The 15,914-nt window shown below is 43.4% G+C and overlaps 1 protein-coding gene across 1 annotated transcript in view; it reads left to right on the plus strand.

Moving 5' to 3' along the window:
- Positions 1–15,914, plus strand: part of ptger4c (prostaglandin E receptor 4 (subtype EP4) c) — a 66,196-nt gene that overhangs the window by 26,011 nt on the left and 24,271 nt on the right. Inside the window, 2 exon segments of the mRNA XM_060905445.1 lie at positions 13,044–13,217; positions 13,358–13,440. Of these exon segments, the coding sequence (XP_060761428.1) occupies positions 13,044–13,217; positions 13,358–13,440 (257 nt within the window).

The following is a 15,914-nucleotide window of genomic DNA, read 5'->3' on the forward strand; positions in this document are numbered from 1 at the left end:
TCTCTGATTAATTGCTGTAAATAATTTGTTATGGTATAAGAGGAATAAGGAAGATCTGAAGTAAAATCTAAAATCTGGTATAGTAAAGGAGTTAACAACAGGGAGGAGAATCACCAGAGACTGCTTTATATAATATTATTCAATATCGATTGGGTTTGTATCGCAATTCTATAAATATCTTGATTCAATATTACAATTTTTTTCTGATTTTTGTTTTAAATTTTTAAAACCTTGAACCAGGCGGCACGGTGGTGTAGTGGTTAGTGCTGTCGCCTCACAGCAAGAAGGTCCGGGTTCAAGCCCTGTGGCCGGCAAGGGCCTTTCTGTGTGGAGTTTGCATGTTCTCCCCGTGTCCGCGTGGGTTTCCTCCGGGTGCTCCGGTTTCCCCCACAGTCCAAAGACATGCAGGTTAGGTTAACTGGTGACTCTAAATTGAGCGTAGGTGTGAATGTGAGTGTGAATGGTTGTCTGTGTCTATGTGTCAGCCCTGTGATGACCTGGCGACTTGTCCAGGGTGAACCCCGCCTTTCGCCCGTAGTCAGCTGGGATAGGCTCCAGCTTGCCTGTGACCCTGTAGAACAGGATAAAGCGGCTAGAAATAATGAGATGAGAAGAAGATCAGGCAAACAGTCCAAATCGGCAGGCGTAAATCAGAAACGGTAACAAGCAGTAGGTCGGGCGAGGCACAAACAGAATATCGTAGGTGCAGACAAAGGCAGAATCAAAGGACTAGGAACTGGAACTAGGAAACCAGGAAATCAAAACAACGAGCAGCTCGGTAATGTGTCTAAACAACTCAATACTTCACAAGATGAGTGTGCATTCAGCCCATGTTTACATTAGACCGTATCAGCGGATCATCAGATTAACGTTTTTAAAACGATTAGTGTGCACACAGCAACACCAATACACGATTTGCGTGCACACAGCAATACCAATACACGGATACCCTCGGCTCCGCAGGCATCCTGCGCGCCAAATCACTCCGCCCTGAACAGCGAGTGCCCTCTGGAGGGTGCGCACTCCGGCCTTGCGCAGCTCACAGAGCGCGCGAGTGAAGTGAACAAGCTGTGATTCGGGACTGAGCCGCTGTGTGTGAGATCCCAGCGCATATCACTTACCACTTGCAAGTGGAAGGATGGCAAGCCTAAAGACAATCATAACTACACAATGGGCAGTATTTGCATCAGTATTTGCAGTATTTTCATACTTTTATACTCTTTAATGAAAGGTGATACAAGGCGGAAGTCCGCGCCGTTTTTCAGCAGTCGCTTCACATGACCAACGCCAGCGAATCAGGAAGGTGGATGTCACAGTGACGTTGTCCAGTGAGACGCCAGCTAGAGCTCAGCACAGCGTATCCGCATATTCTCAATGTTTACACAGCACCGGAGCTGACACGATCTGGATTGAATACGTGGACGCTGGCGGATTCCTGTTTCCCGGTGTTTCCAGGCGGTTTAATGTAAACGGACAGTGCATCCGCGAAGAAAACGAGACAGATACGGTCTAATGTAAACGTAGCCTCAGAGTCCTTATATAGGTGCGCTGATTGTGCCTTAATCCAGTGCTGGTGTGAGTTATTAGTGGCGCACGCTGCAAACTAAGTCACACGTGTGTGCCACCAATGACTCACACCAGAGCATGTGTAAGAGTCAGCCAACGTGGGTGGGTGTGACTATACCCTATAGAGCTGGAGTGGTAAGAGATAGAGAATGACACTTAGTGAGGACAAGTTGCACCCTGCCACCCTGAACAAAATAAAAAATGTGATTGAAAAAATCATAAAAACTGACAGAGTTATAAGTGATTGAAAAAAAGGCCATTTTTCATGGATCATTCCAGTTCAGTGATCTGGATCAGCACCAAAAGTCATAGCAACGTAATTCAGCCCAGAGGTATTCTTCATATGAAATTTGGTGATGATTGGTTGAAAACTGAGGGAGAAATAGCATCCTAAAAACATTAGGATAATAATAATAATAATAATAATAATAATAATAAAGTAGAAAGATCCTGATTGAGAGTAACAATTTGCACCAGTGCTGCTAGCACAAATTAATAAAAAATAAAATTAAAAGGTCAGTTTTGGAGTCAGTGTGGTGATACATGAATCGCCGCACAAAAGAATCACGAAACATAACTGAATTGATTTTTCCACCTTTTCAAATGAATAAGATCACAAATTTCCTTATATTTAAACTGTAACCTAAAATAGTAAATATTAAAAATATTGAATCTTCTTCTTCTACTTCCAGTTGCTCCCGTTAGGGGTCGCCACAGCGAATCATCATGATCCACACATTTGATTTGGTATGGGTTTTAGACTGGATGCCCTTCCTGAAGCAACCCTCCCCAATCTATCCAGACTTGGGTTTGGAACTAAGTATACACTGGCTTGTCCAACCCCAGTAGCTGGGTATTTTACATCATCTGCATGTCTCTGAACTGTCGGAGGAAACGGAGCACCCGGGGGAAACCCACACAGACATGGGGACAACATGCAAACTCCACACAGAAAGACCCCCGCCGGCTGTGAGATTCAAACCCAGAACCTTCTTGCTGTGAGGCGATAGTGCTAACCACTTCAAAATATCAAATATTCAAGGGAAAAAAGTTGTGTTTTAAATTTTAGTCTCAGACTTTTGGACCTTACTGTATAAGTGAGAGTCAGCTTTCAACGTTTAGTAAAAAGATTCAGTTGAAAGTGCTGACTCGCTGACAAATGACACGTCACTCCAGACGTTCTATTAAAACGACGACAGAGAAATCGTTTCCTTGCCTTTTTAAATGTCTTTGTTCTCACTTGGGGCTGAATTAATTATGCCTCTCAGGCAAGCGAAGTGTAATGTTGGAATCAATGATGATCACTCCATCTAATGAAAACTTTCTAGGACTTGTAATGAGCAAGACCAACCAACGTCCTTCAATTTACAACTCAAAAAAAAAGACCTTTGTGAATTCACAGAGGAAGACCTCATGATGTCATGTCATCTATATTCTTGAACTGTATTCTTATTGGATAAACATGTCTAACAAACGAAAAGCTGTATAGCTTCAGGTATGCAAAACAAAAGATTTTAACGTCTATTTTTTACTCTCGCACATGCTCTACTAATGAACAGGTAGCCTACAGAGATTAGCATCCTCAACCAAAACCCAATAATACAACACTGTGCAAAGCAAACGGCTGCAGCGGCTTATAGGAGATCACGCAAGGCTGTTCAATCCGCACCGTGCTTCCACAGTACAGTACTTATGTTTGCTTTGTGCTTATAAAAGATCAGTGGAGGAAGGTTGAAGCCTGTGTCGCGTTTGATTTGTTGCACCACAAACACCATTTTGACAAATTGCATCACCAGGAATGTGGAAAGACCCAAGGCTGGGGTTGATTAAGCCTCTGTGAAAAGCCATCAAATCAGTTCCCAGAGAGTGAGAGATGGTGAAATTCATGGTGGAGAAGCAGCTCAGGGAGGATAAATCTGACAATTTATCACCTCAGCATTCAAGTCGTTTTCTGTTAACATGTAAAGATCACTAACGACCAGCCAACAACAGAAAACAGACTCAAGATAAAATGGTTCCCAGGAGAAATCAGTGTAGTGAACAGTCACCCCAAGGGCTTCATCATCGTCTCATTAAAGATTAAAATCTTTCCTGTTGGTACCCTGACTCATTCAATTCATTAAAAAAAGGATTTCTTATCCCTGTCATGGTGACATGTAGCACAGTGCAAATATTAGCTTTTTGTCTTCTTCATGCCATCCACATGTGCATGAAAATCCAGCTGTGAGAGCAAATGGAGGAGCTGCTGGAGGAATGAGGTCACCTGATACAGATATGAAATGAGAACAGAAGTCGTAAACAAGAAGAATACTTTCACAAGGAAAATATGGTGGATTAAATAGATAGAAATCTTTATTTTATTGATATTTATATTGAGTATACTTTTCTAACCTGCGAAGATTTTTTTTTCTTTTGTCAGAAGTTTGACGAGCAGGTTATTGTAACGATCTCTGGGCTCGTTGGGTTTTCCTGTTTTGTCTTGGCTCCTTCCACACGCTCACCTGAGGCCTGTCTTACCTGGTTCAGACTCGAAATAAGATCAGTTTGGAAGATACCAGAGAGAGAGAGAGAGAGAGAGAGAGAGAGAGAACAGGTGACAGCTGTCCTTTTTGGTTTGTCACCTGTGCCCTCCCTTCCCTTCCTCTATCTCTCTCTCCCTCTGGTATCTTCCAAACTGATCTTATACAGAGTCTGAACCAGGTGAGACAGGCCTCAGGTGAGCATGTGGGAGGAGCCAACACAAAACAGAAAAACCCAGCAAGCCCAGAGATCGTTACATTATAAATTCAAACAACAGCAAAACAACAACAAGCAACTCTATTACATATGTACCGTTTGTGGGCTGTGATTATCAATCAAATGTAGTTAATCAATTCTGCGTTCACACCAGCATTGATTTTACACCTTCGATTCACTTCTACAAATCTGACATCTACCTGCTGACGTCTGGATGGAAATGCTTTTGTATAAAATATAAAACTTTGTGGTTAATTATTTCACGAGGCTTAAAGGGTTTGATGTACCACAGTGCAGTAGGGGAGAGTGGGGAGACCTGGGACAAGTTCTCAGTTTTTGTAGCTTGTGTGAAATCCTTTGCACGTTGTGTCACATTCATACTGCATTAGAGAGTATTTACTGTACCCTCTTACCACAGCATTAGTTTCTCAGCTCGTCATATCCACTGGCCTTCAGACTTCACTTTTTCTCTCATTATTTTTTGCGGGGAGACATGGGACATTATGTTGGGAGACTTGGAACAAAAATAAAATACCTAAGGCCCCGGTCACACCGCCCGAACTTTGCTGGAGCGTTCTTTGAACAGTAGGGAGGGGGGGCCAAATTTCGACAACGCTCGTCACCGCGCACAAAATGGGAAAAAAATCGAAAACACGGGCGTTGGCTTAGCGGTGCGCCGCTGAAGCCGGTGTTGCTTTAGCGTTGGTTTAGCGGTAGCGAGCGTTGGTATAGCGGCGTTCTGCGCATGCGGGCTTTGGCTCGGCGGGGGTATAAAGTTGGTTTAGCGGCATACCACTTGTGACTACGGAGCCGAACGGATCGTTTTGATACAAGTTCTGATAGATTTTTGATAGAAGCTCCACCATCAGCTTGTCATACAGTCCATGTTCAGGCCTTCTCAGTATCCACTGTCTGACCCACACAACTCTGTCTCTCCTTCTTCTCTCTCTTCTCCTTCTGTCAACAGCTTGTTGCAATCTGAGGAGGTTCTGATTCTGCTGCTGGACTAGTGCACCAATCATAGCAAGTCTCTCAGCATCCATGGTGATACAGTTTTACTGTAACTTTGAGCAAATTTGATATAGATGAGGTCTGAACTCAACGGCAGCTCGATTCCAAATGAGCTCCTGGTCCATTTCTCCCCGTATTTATAGCCAAATTCTGGTCCCACTCCGACACCTCTATACCAACGCCAAACCAAAGTTCATCGCCGCCATGGATAGCTGCTTCAACGCCCGACACCGTTCCAGCAACCCCGTGTCTGCTAGTAAAACGCTTACAACTGCTCCACCGAAATTTGTGCAACGTTTAATCGCCGCCCGGGCAACGCTGGCGAAGCAGCGGTGGTCCAGCGTTCAAGATTTCTGCGTCGGCCTAGCGGACCCAAGCGTCCACGAACTTGCGTCTAGCGGTGCCAAACTTTGACTGGGCGTTGGTGGAGCGGGGGTGAACTTTGCCGGGGCGGAAAATTGCCCCCTCCTCACCGCTCGCAATATTTTGTGCAGCTCAAAACTTTCGGAGCGGTAGGAGGGCCCCTCGAGAAACATCAGCGGTGGCCGAGCGTATACGGCATTGCTTTAACGGGGGCCAACTTTTGTTAAACGGTGGTGAACGGTTACGAGCGGTGATGAATTTTTTTCACCGCTCCAGGAACGCTCCAGCAAAGTTCGGGCGGTGTGACCGGGGCCTAACTTAATCCGACATGTTTAATTTCTAATTATTATCAAAACTTGTCCCATATGAACTGTATGAACACACAATGCTGGTACAGCGATAGAAAAATGACTGTTTACCCAAAATCTGATTCGATAAAACAGTTCCATTCTCAAGAAGGAATGAAATCAGCTTCATCCACATGCAGAGACACGCCCAGATTTTTAACAAACTTTCCCCCCCACAATTTTATATTTGTGAACCACAAGAAAAAACCTGTAACATGATGAACTGTCCCAACTCTCCCCATCTGGATGTTTTGAAAAAAAATTCTTAAACGTTTGTTCCCTTGAATGTAAGTTTAATGAATAATAAAATGTCTAGTCACTTTAGGCTACATACTTTAATTCTGAACAAATCCCCAATTCACCAGTGTGTATTACACTATAGAATGGAGGTGGAAGTGAAGGGGAAAATACTTTTAAGTTTTGGTTGATAAAATCTCATCTCATCTCATTATCTGTAGCCGCTTTATCCTTCTACAGGGTTGCAGGCGAGCTGGATCCTATCCCAGCTGACTACAGGCGAAAGGCGGGGTACACCCTGGACAAGTCGCCAGGTCATCACAGGGCTGACACATAGACACAGACAACCATTCACACCCACATTCACACCTACGCTCAATTTAGAGTCACCAGTTAACCTAACCTGCATGTCTTTGGACTGTGGGGGAAACCGGAGCACCCGGAGGAAACCCACGTGGATACGGGGAGAACATGCAAACTCCACACAGAAAGGCCCTCGCCGGCCACGGGGCTCGAACCCAGGACCTTCTTGCTGTGAGGCGACAGCGCTAACCACTACGCCACCATGCCGCCCCGGTTGATAAAATATTGAACTGAATATTAAACCTGACTGCAGGGTCCAACTTCGGCTCCAAAGGAAGTCGGTTACTCTCAGGGACAGCATCAAACTTCTGATGTCATCTAAAACCTGATTGTTTTTTTGAGATTAATTTATGGGAATATAAACTGTCCCAAATCTCCCCACTCTCCTCTTCTGTGCAAAAGACTGACTCAATAATGCAAAAGCCATAAAATAAACATTTATACAAATATTTGTACTATAAAATAAAATAAAACGAATAGGGTGCCAAAGACTTTTGCACAGTACTGTAGAACAGTGTAAACGCCATCAGTGTTTCACAGTCGAGGAAAAGAGAAACAAACCACAACCACTGATCTCACTTCTCTTAGTAGGCAACATCATGCCACTTCTCATTTGCATAAAAGCTGCAGAGAGTTAATTAGCATTAAAAAAATCCCGAGACATTGTTCGACATGTTGATCTATTTTCACTTTAGTTAACTGTTTCTTACATCACCCACAATGCCATTCGACTTCCTGCTGACGCTGCTGCAGTGGGATTTAACCCTTGCTTCATAACAGGACCAAACCATCACACCTCCCTGGCATTGATTATTTTACTTTATTATATGGCAGGAGCTACTTCTGTTAAAATCGTGCTCTCTGATTGGTTCCTGGTTGGGCAGAATTTTCCCCTAATGCCTGTGAGCGATTAAGGACTTTCATTCCAAGGTGCCAGCTTTCAGTGTTGCAAAAAACAAACAAAAACAAAACGACAAAAAAAATTAATTGGAACTCAAAAATGGCCGAAACACAAAAGAGAAACAAGAGTCGCTGGTTTATTCGAGAAATGAGCAACGAAGAGATTTCAGAAACCGCTAACCGCGAACAGAAATTCAGTTTTGAAACCGCTAGCTGTTTATTCTGCATGTGTGACTCAACTACGTTACAAATATGACGTGACCGAAAGCAGCATCACACCTCATTATAATGACCATCTATTTTAATCTCATCTCATTATCTGTAGCCGCTTTATCCTGTTCTACAGGGTCGCAGGCGAGCTGGAGCCTATCCCAGCTGACTACGGGCGAAAGGCGGGGTACACCCTGGACAAGTCGCCAGGTCATCACAGGGCTGACACATAGACACAGACAACCATTCACACTCACATTCACACCTACGCTCAATTTAGAGTCACCAGTTAACCTATCCTGCATGTCTTTGGACTGTGGGGGAAACCGGAGCACCCGGAGGAAACCCACGCGGACACGCGGAGAACATGCAAACTCCGCACAGAAAGGCCCTCGCCGGCCACGGGGCTCGAACCCGAACCTTCTTGCTGTGAGGCGACAGTGCTAACCACTACACCACCGTGCCGCCCCCTATTTTAATCTTAGAAATAAAAAAAAGCCAGATAATAAACTCCTTATTAACCTCGCTTGATCAGTCTTCATGGGAAAATATCAGACTGAGGTCTGATATTTTCCTGTAAAGACCTCACGCTCAGTTAATAAGGAGTTAATAAGAGCATTTTCTACAACATAGAATTCTTCGATCATCCACTTTAGTTGTTTTTCATGGTCTTCCATGACTTTTGGTGTTGATGAGCTCGGCTTCTTTTTAAGAATGTTCCAGAGTGTTGATTTGTCCACGCCTACATTTTCTGCTCTCTCTCTCTCGCTCTCTCTCTCTTGCTCTCGCTCTCACTCCCCAATAGGTCTATTTTGTTTTCAGCCTCCTTCACTGGCACCTCTTTGGACTTTATGAACAGCTGCCAAATACAATTCAACACCTGGATTCAGCACCCTTTTATCTCCTTAATTCGTTATGAAATAACGAGGAAACGGGCCATAATTGGCCATGAAACTGCTTATCAGTTAATTGCCCAATTACTGTAAAAATGGAGGAACAATGTAAAAAAAATGGCTGTAATTTCTAAAGGTTTAATGTGACATTTTTATTAAATGCCTTGAATTAAATCCGATGGTTGACAGTGGTGATCGTGTACAGAGGCTAAAATTACAAAAATCATGTCTCTGTTGAAATACGTATGGACCTGTCTGGATATATAGCTGTATGTATAACAGGACAGGCCACGCCCACAACAAACTACTAAAAGTTGTCACCTGCTTGTGTGAAAATATTGTTAAAGGGATCATTTGACGTAATAATCTCTGAGTGGTGTTGATTTTATAGCACTGATTTGTGACCCCATTTCCAGCAGTTTGTTTTATTGCTGCTATAAAGACATGTGGAAATTCCTGTAACTTCCCTCTTTCGTTACTATCCCAAATTCATTCTACTGCAACAGGTGTCGACTTCAATTTCAGATTTTTTTTTTTAATGGGTGAGTATAATGTCTCGCCTCGTTTGTGAGTGGAAAACAATAAATCATCTGCAGTTTGTCCTCAACTCGAGCAGGAACTTTGCCAGGGCCTTCATTATCTGAGTCAGCCACCGCTGTCTGTTTGTTCATGAGCCAGAAAAAAATGAAGCGATGTTTGGAGTAGGAGACATGTCTGCTGCCTGAACACTCATCTCTGAGAGCACTAATTGCCCCTGTCAATGACACACCATCCCTTTCAGTTCCGCTGAAGAGACAGGTTTTTTTAATTGAACAATTTTTTGATATCAAGGAAACATGATTATGTGGCACTCTGATGAATCCCAAAAGAGCCCAAAAGTAGAAAATATTGATTTAATGTTCTGGAAAGGGGTGCAAGATGCACTTAGGTTGAAATTATATTAAAGCCTGGTAAAAGCATCGCTCCTCTCGCTTCTGTTTTTTTGACGCTGTGGCAGTAATGGAGTTCGTCAAGCGGCCCGTATGTCTGTTTCACTCTGATTAAATATAAATATATCACCCACAAACCAGACTTATTAACTCCTTCATATATCAGTGATCCAATTATAATTGTAATTATAACGAAATGCAGCATTTTTATTTGAATCCCAGAAACACGATACTTGAAAATTCCTCCCGATCTCATCAAGACGTTTTACACTCAATCAAACAAATTGCATTTTCTCCTCATTTGTCACCAAATCAGACTTCATTAAAATAATTGAAGCTGAAACTTTTGGAGATGATGTGACTCACTAAATCACACACACACACGCCTGTACATCACCCATGTAAAAATTCCCATGTGTCTCTGTGACCTCCGTGGCATCACTGCTGCTGCCAGATCAACCACTAATTAGATTTTCCCTCTGGAGAGTTTCATCCTCAGTGTTAAACAAACATTTCGTAGCGGAAAAAATCAAACAACACGCCCCCCAGATTTAGCCAATTAACTAAGACAACTCCTAACTATTTATCAATCGTTTAGTAAAGTTGCATGGTTTTTTTTTTGCAAAACTAAACAAAAACTCTTTGTTAACAAAACTTTGGCTGATTTTCTTCGTACTTGGGTCTGTTTACATCTAGCCCCGCCTACAAAACTCTATAAAAGGCAAAGTTCACAGATGGCTCAAAACAACAAAGTGACAACTAAATGAATATTCCAGTTCCACATGTTAACTAAAATGATAAAAAAAAAGTGTGGAGTGTTGTCCTTTAATTAATAGAAAAATGTACTTGTTGGCAAATAAAACCCTTGCTGTTACAGGAAAACGAGACCGTCGATGATGGCGTAGCTCACCCCGGCTCCGTCTAGTCCAGAAGAAATGAGCTAAATGTTGCAAGCTATATACACTATATACAAGCTATACAGTGCCTTGCAAAAGTATTCATACCCCTTGAACTTTTTCACATTTTTCCACCTTACAACCACAAACTTAAAAGTTTTTTATTGAGATTTCATGTGATAGACCAACACAGAGTAGCACATAATTGTGAAGTGAAACGAAAATGATAAATGGTCTTCAAAATTTTAAACAAATAAAAATCTGAAAAATGTGGTGTGCATTAGTATTCAGCCCCCTGTCCTCTGATACCTCTAAATACAATCCAGTGCAATCAATTGCCTTCAGAAGTCATTTAATTAGTTAATAGAGTCCTACTGTGTGTAATTTACTCTCAGCATAAATACACTTGTTCTGTGAAGGCCTCAGTGGTTTGTTAGAGAACACTGAAGAACAAACAGCATCATGAAGACCAAAGAACTCACCAGACAGGTCAGGGATAAAGTTCTGGAGAAGTTTAAAGCAGGGTTAGGTTATAAAAAATATCCCAAGCTCTGAACATCTCAAGAAGCACTGTTCAATCCATCATTCAAAAATGGAAAAAGTATGGCACAACTGCAAACCTACCAAGACATGGCCGTCCACCTAAACTGACAGAGCGAGCAAGGAGAGCACTGGTCAGAGAAGCAGCCAAGAGGCCCATGATCACTCTGGAGGAGCTGCAGAAATCCACAGCTCAGGTGGGAGAATCTGTGCACAGGACAACTATACGTCGTACACTCCACAAATCTGGCCTTTTTGGAAGAGTGGCAAGAAGAAAGCCATTGTTGAAAGACAGGCATAAGAAGCCATGTAGGGGACACAGCAAACATGTAGAAGAAGGTGCTTTGGTCAGATGAGACCAAAGTTGAACTTTTTGGCCTAAATGCAAAGTGCTATGTGTGGCGGAAAACTAACACTGCTCATCACCCTGCACACACCATCCCCACTGTGAAACATGGTGGTGGCAGCATCATGCTATGGGGATGCTTTTCTTCAGCAGGGACAGGGAAGCTGGTCAGAGTTGATGGGAAGATGGATGGAGCTAAATACAGGGCAATCCTGGAAGAAAACCTGTTGGAGGCTGCAAAAGACTTGAGACTGGGAAGGAGATTCACCTTCCAGCAAGACAATGACCCTAAACACACAGCCAGAGCTACAATGGAATGGTTTAGATCAAAGAATATTCATGTGTTAGAATGGCCTAGTCAAAGTCCAGACCTAAATCCCATTGAGCATCTGTGGCAAGACTTGAAAATTGCTGTTCACAGACGCTCTCCATCCAATCTGGCTGAGCTTGAGCTATTTTGCAAAGAAGAATGGGCAAAAATTTCAGTGTCTAGATGTGCAAAGCTGGTAGAGACATACCACAAAAGACTTGCAGCTGTAATTGCAGCAAAAGGTGGCTCTACAAAGTATTGACGCAGGGGGGCTGAATACTAATGCACACCACATTTTTCAGATTTTTATTTGTTTAAAATTTTGAAGACCATTTATCATTTTCGTTTCACTTCACAATTATGTGCTACTCTGTGTTGGTCTATAACATAAAATCTCAATAAAAAACTTAAGTTCGTGGTTGTAAGGTGGAAAAATGTGAAAAAGTTCAAGGGGTATGAATACTTTTGCAAGGCACTGTATATAGAAGCGATATCCACCCTAGGAATACCGACCTGTTTACCAGAAAGAATCCAAAACAGCGAGGAATTGACCAAGAATTTGTGGGTGGCATGGTAGTGTAGTGGTTAGCATGGTTGCCTCACAGCAAGAAGGTTCTAGGTTTGAACCCAGCGGCCAGCGAGGGCCTTTCTGTGTGGAGTTTGCATGTTCTCCCCGTGTCCGTGTCCTCCGGGTGCTCCGGTTTCCCCCACAGTCCAAAGACATGCGGGTTAGGTTAATGTGGGGCGGCCTTGGGCTGAGGTGCCCTTTAGCAAGGTACTGAACCCCTGACTGGGCGCTCTAGTGTGGCTGCCCACTGCCCTCTGGATGTGTGTGTTCACTGCTTCAGATGGGTTAAATGCAGAGGATGAATTTCACTGTGCTTGAAGTGTGCATGTGACAAATAAAGGTTTCTTCTTCTGAGAAGTGATTTTTGCTGAACTGCTCATTAAGGCTTAATTAGTCCATAACTTCATTAATAATTGTAATGAAGCAAATCTGGATAGAAGTTATATGCATCCTAGGTTCCTCTACCTTCATACCAGAAAGAATCAAAATGGGTGAAGAATTGAGGAAAAAGAAGCGATTTGTGTGTAAACTGCTGATTAGGGATTGATTAGAGGCGATTTTCGTAAAATATGGACGACACTGGACAGACAACAGACAGCGCATGATAGCATAAACTCATCACCTGTTGGCCAGATGAGCTAATAACCCTAATACACCCTCATAAAATTGAGCTTAAATGCTGAGCTGTTATTTTTCTAAAAGATCTGATAACCTCCCACAAAAGTGCAGCAGAAATCTCTCAAATATCTCCTCCAGACTTCTTACACCAAATGAAGTCTCCGATGATGAGTGGAAAATTGTGCACACTTGATTTCTGGGCTCTTACAGCCTGTTGGGTTCATTCCAGCATTCAGGAGCCACGTGATGAGCGTCTGCAATCATCCTGCACTCCACACCACATCACACAACACACCACCCACTGCAGCCATCAGCTTCCACAACAACGCAATCTCAGCCAAACTCATCTGCCTGAGACACATGAGAGGACCCAGTCTCTCAACTGTGCAACATCTGTGTGAAAACATCTGGCCAGAACTCCTGTGAGGTCAGTTTCTGAAAACCAAACTGCAGTAATGAGTGTTAAAAATGTGAAAGCTGAGATTTAAACCTGCAGTGTTTTTTCCCCGCTCCTTCGTCTCTAGGTCACTGCTTTAGAGCATGTTTCTTCACCCAGGCTTGAGGGAACGTTCATGTATCCTGAACCTGAGTGTGTAGGAGGTGGAATGTACGTATGTACATGGAGTTCAGCATAATTATTGATCACTGTCCCTGGTGAGTCGTCAGGGTTTGATATCTGATCTCAGCCGCCTCCTCCAGCTCTTCCGGAGGGATACTGAGGCATTCCCAAGCCAGCTGGGAGATATAATTTCTCCAGCATGCCCTGCGTCTGCTCTGGGGTCTCATCCCAGTTGGACATGTCTGAACACCTCTCCTGGGAGGTGGGAAATGGATGGATGGATGGATGGATGGATGGATGGATGGATGGATGGATTTATCACTGTGTGAGCCATAAAGCTCTCTGATACAGTCCCCTCAGCTTTTCTTTCAGTTTTACTCAAGATTGAGTGAGGTAGCAGGTGGCAAGAAAAATATATATAATAAAAAGGATAAAGAAATGGCAGAGCAGCGCTTTCATTCGGTTTCACTCTCAGAGCAGATCAATAATAAATGAGTTTCAGGGCTTTAACAATTCACAGAGCTTCAGGGATCAAAATGGCCATTTGTGTGTGTGTGTGTGTTCAGAAAGACACAGTCTGTCCTTCTTAAACTCTGATATTAGACACTCATTTTATTGTCTTTGTTCTTGTGTATGTTATTAGATTCCGTCAATCAGCACGTTGTGCTTCTCACTGTATCATTTGACATTTAGTCTGTCAGTATGGTCTGATTTAGAAAAAAAAACCCTGTTCAGATATTCGTACTAAGACTGTACAAAAGAATCTGTAATTTCTAAAATAAAATATTGTGCTGGGCGGCACGGTGGTGTAGTGGTTAGCGCTGTTGCCTCACAGCAAGAAGGTCCTGGGTTCGAGCCCCGTGGCCGGCGAGGGCCTTTCTGTGTGGAGTTTGCATGTTCTCCCCGTGTCCGCGTGGGTTTCCTCCGGGTGCTCCGGTTTCCCCCACAGTCCAAAGACATGCAGGTTAGGTTAACTGGTGACTCTAAATTGAGCGTAGGTGTGAATGTGAGTGTGAATGGTTGTCTGTGTCTATGTGTCAGCCCTGTGATGACCTGGCGACTTGTCCAGGGTGTACCCCGCCTTTCGCCCGTAGTCAGCTGGGATAGGCTCCAGCTCGCCTGCGACCCTGTAGAACGATAAAGCGGCTAGAGATAATGAATGAATGAATGAATGAATGAATGAATGAAAATATTGTGCTTACTAAAGCAGCCTCTGAAGTTTCCTTGGAAAATATTGACACTTCTCACTAATTATACTGAATCAAAGAGCTTCCTGTAACGCTGCAGTGACTCGGGACGGAATGAAAGAAGAAACCTTTATTCATCACATGCACACTTCAAGCACAGTGAAATTCATCCTCTGCATTTAACCCATCTGAAGCAGTGAACACACACACACACACACTCAGAGCGGTAGGCAGCCACACCAGAGCGCCCGGGGAGCAGTCAGGGGTTCGGTACCTCGCTCAAGGGCACCTCAGCCCAAGGCCGCCCCACGCCAACCTAACTGCATGTCTTTGGACTGTGGGGGAAACCGGAGCACCCGGAGGAAACCCACGCAGAAAACATGCAAACTCTACACAGAAAGACCCTCGCCGGCCGCTGGGTTCAAACCCGGAACCTTCTTGCTGTGCGCAACCATGCTAACCACTACACCACCGTGCTGCCCATTAATTAAACACTATTTCATAAATAAAACAGAACATCACCAATTTTTTTTTTAATTATTATTATCATTTATTAAAGTGATACAGGTCGATGTACTGGTTCAGGAATCGTTTAATCCACTCCCCCTTCTGAATTGTTTGAGCTGATACCCATCTCCACAGCTGGTACGCATCATCTTGTTTCAATACGTTTTATTTCCTAATGCGGGGCGTCCTAACCACATGTTCGTCTGTTTACAAACCGCTCACTCAACAGCCAGTTCGGAAAAGTCACATGAGGTCATGCGCAGGTCAGAGGTCGCGACTGCGGAGCCACAGCAATCATGGCGGATCGCCCAGCTAGATGCATATGAATGCAATGACTGCTTACAAAAATAACGCTAATTAGTATCTTTACTTATTACATCAACTTTTATACAGGTTAGAATTGAAATATTCCAAATCTAAACACACCTGTGAGCTTGAAGGCTCTCAAGCGCTCAATTCTGTGTCGGAGGCTTCCAGTTCCACCATGTTTGTTGAGATCTCGTTCATTATAATATTATTATGAGGATAAACTTTGGCCCGAGTGTACACATTAGCGCGCGGTGTTTTTCCAGCTCGTTCTCCTTCACAGGCATGAGATAGCGGGCAGTACAGCATAGGATTCAAGGACCTTGGGGTTATTCTAGCTCCATAGGGTACTATTCATCTTTTTAATACATCGACCTGTGTCACTTTAAACCAAAATGACGTGCTTTTTATCTGTTAATACAGTACGTTCACAAAACAAGTGAGTTCGTGTTCTTCTGTACGTTATAGCAGCGATAAACAGTCGCTCCCTCACCAGCCTTTTCAGATCGTTGCAGATTGAGG

The sequence above is a fragment of the Neoarius graeffei genome, chromosome 23 (genome assembly GCF_027579695.1).
Source record: "Neoarius graeffei isolate fNeoGra1 chromosome 23, fNeoGra1.pri, whole genome shotgun sequence".
NCBI classification, from domain to species: domain Eukaryota; kingdom Metazoa; phylum Chordata; class Actinopteri; order Siluriformes; family Ariidae; genus Neoarius; species Neoarius graeffei.